The 1,408-nt window shown below is 44.3% G+C and overlaps 1 protein-coding gene across 2 annotated transcripts in view; it reads right to left on the bottom strand.

Moving 5' to 3' along the window:
- Positions 1-1,408, bottom strand: part of LOC101852996 — a 10,619-nt gene that overhangs the window by 2,092 nt on the left and 7,119 nt on the right. For both annotated transcript variants that reach the window (XM_013081806.2, XM_013081807.2), the window contains exon 5: positions 1,175-1,257. In XM_013081806.2, the coding sequence (XP_012937260.1) occupies positions 1,175-1,257 (83 nt within the window). The remainder of the gene's footprint in view (positions 1-1,174; positions 1,258-1,408) is intronic.

Below are 1,408 nucleotides of genomic sequence, written 5' to 3'. Positions count from 1 at the left end.
AAAAGGAAAACACGCCGGCCATGCCCATGAAAGAAAGAAGGCCCCCATGTCTGACACGTGCGACGTCGCTGCAGCGAGCTACGGTATTATATATTGTAACCTCTTTGAGGATGACCATACACAACGGATAGCTATGGTCACAACAGAACATGGGATGACCACACACAACTGATAACTATGGTCACAACAGAACATGGGATGACCACACACAACTGATAACTATGGTCACAACATACAGAATAGAATGACCACACACACACACAACTGATAACTATGGTCACAACAGAACATGGAATGACCACACACAACTGATAACTATGGTCACAACAGAACATAGAATGACCACACACACACAACTGATAACTATGGTCACAACAGAACACAGAGTGACCACACACACACAACTGATAACTATGGTCACAAAAGAACATGGGATGACCACACACACACAACTGATAACTATGGTCACTACAGGACATGGGATGACATCACACAATAGATAACTACGGTAACTACAGGACATGGGATGACCACACACAACAGATAGCTATGGTCACAACAGGACATGGGATGATGTCACACAACAGATAGCTATCATCACATGGTTTGGTTCTCAGACTCGAAACCGTTAGGTCGAGGGTTCGAATCCCATTAGGGGCCCGACGTTGTGTCCTTGGGAAAGGGACTTTACACAAATTTTCTTCACTTCACCCAGGTGGGAATGGGTACCCGGCAATAGACAGTGAAAGATCTTGTCAGTTTGTTAGTGTTAGTTGAGTGCATAATCAGCTGCTTGCACTGTATGCTTCCCGGGAAGCTGAGAATGTTTCGGAGTGTTCTATGGTCTGCTGGGGTAAGAATATAGTGTAAAGCGAAGAGCTTGCTGTCGAGTGGGGATATGCACAATACAAATGCTATTTATTATTATTATCATTATTACTATTATTATTATGACCACTTGGTGGGTGGTTGGCGGGTGCTCTGGTGTGGTTTGCTTCTTCTTTCCTATCAAACATCTGTCGCCCTTATCTCCCCTTCTTCTTTTGTATGTTTGTTACTCTCTTGTAACACCTCTAATCTTCTGGCGCTCATATGACCTTATGCAGTTGCGAGCGCCGTCAAACCTCTACTAGAACTATGACCACTTGTTCCACTTAGGTGTTTGTTCACTCACCCTGACACAGACCGCATTGCGGAGCTCTGAGGACATGCCCAGGACTTGGACCAGCAGTGAGCACTTAGACCCGCCCAGAGATGCTGGAGGGAAAAATGAGGAGACGTAAGGATGGTGTAGCAACCATAAACAGGCATGACTTATGTCACACACACACAGACAAATATACTCACTCACATATATATATATATACAAACAGGCACTCAGACAAATGTACTCACTCACATATATATA

This window comes from Aplysia californica, unplaced genomic scaffold (assembly GCF_000002075.1).
Source record: "Aplysia californica isolate F4 #8 unplaced genomic scaffold, AplCal3.0 scaffold00146, whole genome shotgun sequence".
NCBI lineage: Eukaryota > Metazoa > Mollusca > Gastropoda > Aplysiida > Aplysiidae > Aplysia > Aplysia californica.
This window is presented reverse-complemented; position numbering and strand designations above follow the sequence as displayed.